This window comes from Camelina sativa, chromosome 14 (assembly GCF_000633955.1).
Source record: "Camelina sativa cultivar DH55 chromosome 14, Cs, whole genome shotgun sequence".
In the NCBI taxonomy this organism is placed as follows: domain Eukaryota; kingdom Viridiplantae; phylum Streptophyta; class Magnoliopsida; order Brassicales; family Brassicaceae; genus Camelina; species Camelina sativa.
In genome coordinates, this window is record NC_025698.1 from 25,921,805 (window position 1) to 25,923,469 (window position 1,665).

Consider the following 1,665-nt stretch of genomic DNA (forward strand, 5'->3'; position numbering starts at 1 on the left):
TTGTTCCACGCAAGCAGTGGGTTGTAGCTGGATCTGGCGACGGCTGTATTTGTGTCTACAAATGGTACACTATGAACTGGGACTTGGATTCGCGAAAGCCAATAAAAGTAATTAGTGATGCTCACGCTGCTGCCGTTATGTGTCTTGCTGTTCATCCCACCCTTCCATATCTTTTGTCATCATCTAATGATAATACAATCAAGCTATGGAACTGGAAAGAGGATTGGTGCCCTCTTCGGGTTTTTCTAGGGCATTCTGCTTCTGTTGTGCACGTCACTTTCAATCCCAAAGACAACAATACTTTTGCTAGTGCATCACTTGACAATACCACAAAAGCAAGTAATTACTTGTTGTTTGTTCACTTCATTTTTTCCATTATTATTTCCACTAGCTAAACCTTTTTCCTTGATCTAGATATGGAGTCTTGGTTCTCCCTCTCCACTGTGTACTTTGGAAGGACATCTTGAAGGGGTATTGTGTGTAGACTACTTTACTCTTAGCGATAAACCGTACCTTATCACTTGCTCGGCTGATCAGACTGCTAAGGTGTGGGACTACTAAAAACTAAGAGATGCCTTGAGACACTTGGAGGTCATACTAACTCTGTTACAGCAGTGTGTTTCCATCCAGTGATCCCAATAATTATAACAGTATCCGAAGATGCAACTGCCTGCATATGGCATGCCACCACGTTCAGGTAACGCTAATAACTTCTATTGATTAGTTTCCTTCACTTTTTCATCATACGCCAAAATTAATTTAACTGAGTATCAGTATTTGACATCTAGGCTTGAGAAAACATTGAAGTTGAAGTTTAACCCTACGAGATGTTTTGCTATCGGACACAGGATTGGTTCATACCAGTAAGTTTCTGAAACTTTAATATGGCAATACTTAATCCCTTTCTGCCTCCTACATTATTTACGCATTAGTTATACGATACCTTTTCAGGGTTGTGTTTGGTTGCCTCCGTGCACCCGTTTTGATGGAATTTAGCCTTGAAATACCATTGGCTAGTATGGACAAGAAGGGGACAATTGTTTTTGCTAAACACAGGGAGATATACATAGGGAGTGCCGCAGATAAGGTATGGAGTTTAAATGATTTAACAAACTCTTCGGTTGTTGCTTTCTTTTCTTTTTTAGATTTTTTTGAATATTAGCTCATGTTGGGAAATGCTTAATGGTTTGGTTTGTGACCTTTACTTAGGGTACTGGTGTTGAGAGACCCCGTTGGGGTTTTGAGAGACACCCTTGGGTTTTTAGGCATTTGCTAACAACCTGTGATTTTTATCCTGAAGTAAGTGGCATCTGTATACATTGTTGCTCCCCTTTATTGGATATGTACTGCTAGTATATAATTTTCCTAGCAGTTTGATAGATTGCACCATAACTTTTGTAACTAGCCACTATCATGTATGTATGTTTCAGAGCTTAGAGCACAGTCCTGATGATAAGTCTGTGGTTGTTTGTGGAGATGGCAAGTACATTAATATCAAAAATTCCTTACCACATAAAGTTGCATCATCTGGCTCGGCACTGGAATTTGTTTTGTCATCTAAGGGGGGACATGCTGTCAAGGGAGATTCGTCACAAATCGAGATCTTCAACAAGAACTTCGAGGTTCGTGATTCCTTTTTGCACTTTCCTTTTTTTTTTTTTTTTT

At 39.6% G+C, this 1,665-nt stretch overlaps 1 protein-coding gene across 1 annotated transcript; it reads left to right on the plus strand.

The window, feature by feature from the left end:
* LOC104743989 (coatomer subunit beta'-3-like) lies at nucleotides 430-1,655 on the plus strand (the record flags this gene model as incomplete). The annotated part of the gene is made up of 5 exons (XM_010465020.2): nucleotides 430-697; nucleotides 789-863; nucleotides 952-1,087; nucleotides 1,210-1,299; nucleotides 1,431-1,655. Coding segments are annotated over exons 3-5 (417 nt in total), but the record flags the coding sequence as incomplete, so codon positions are not given.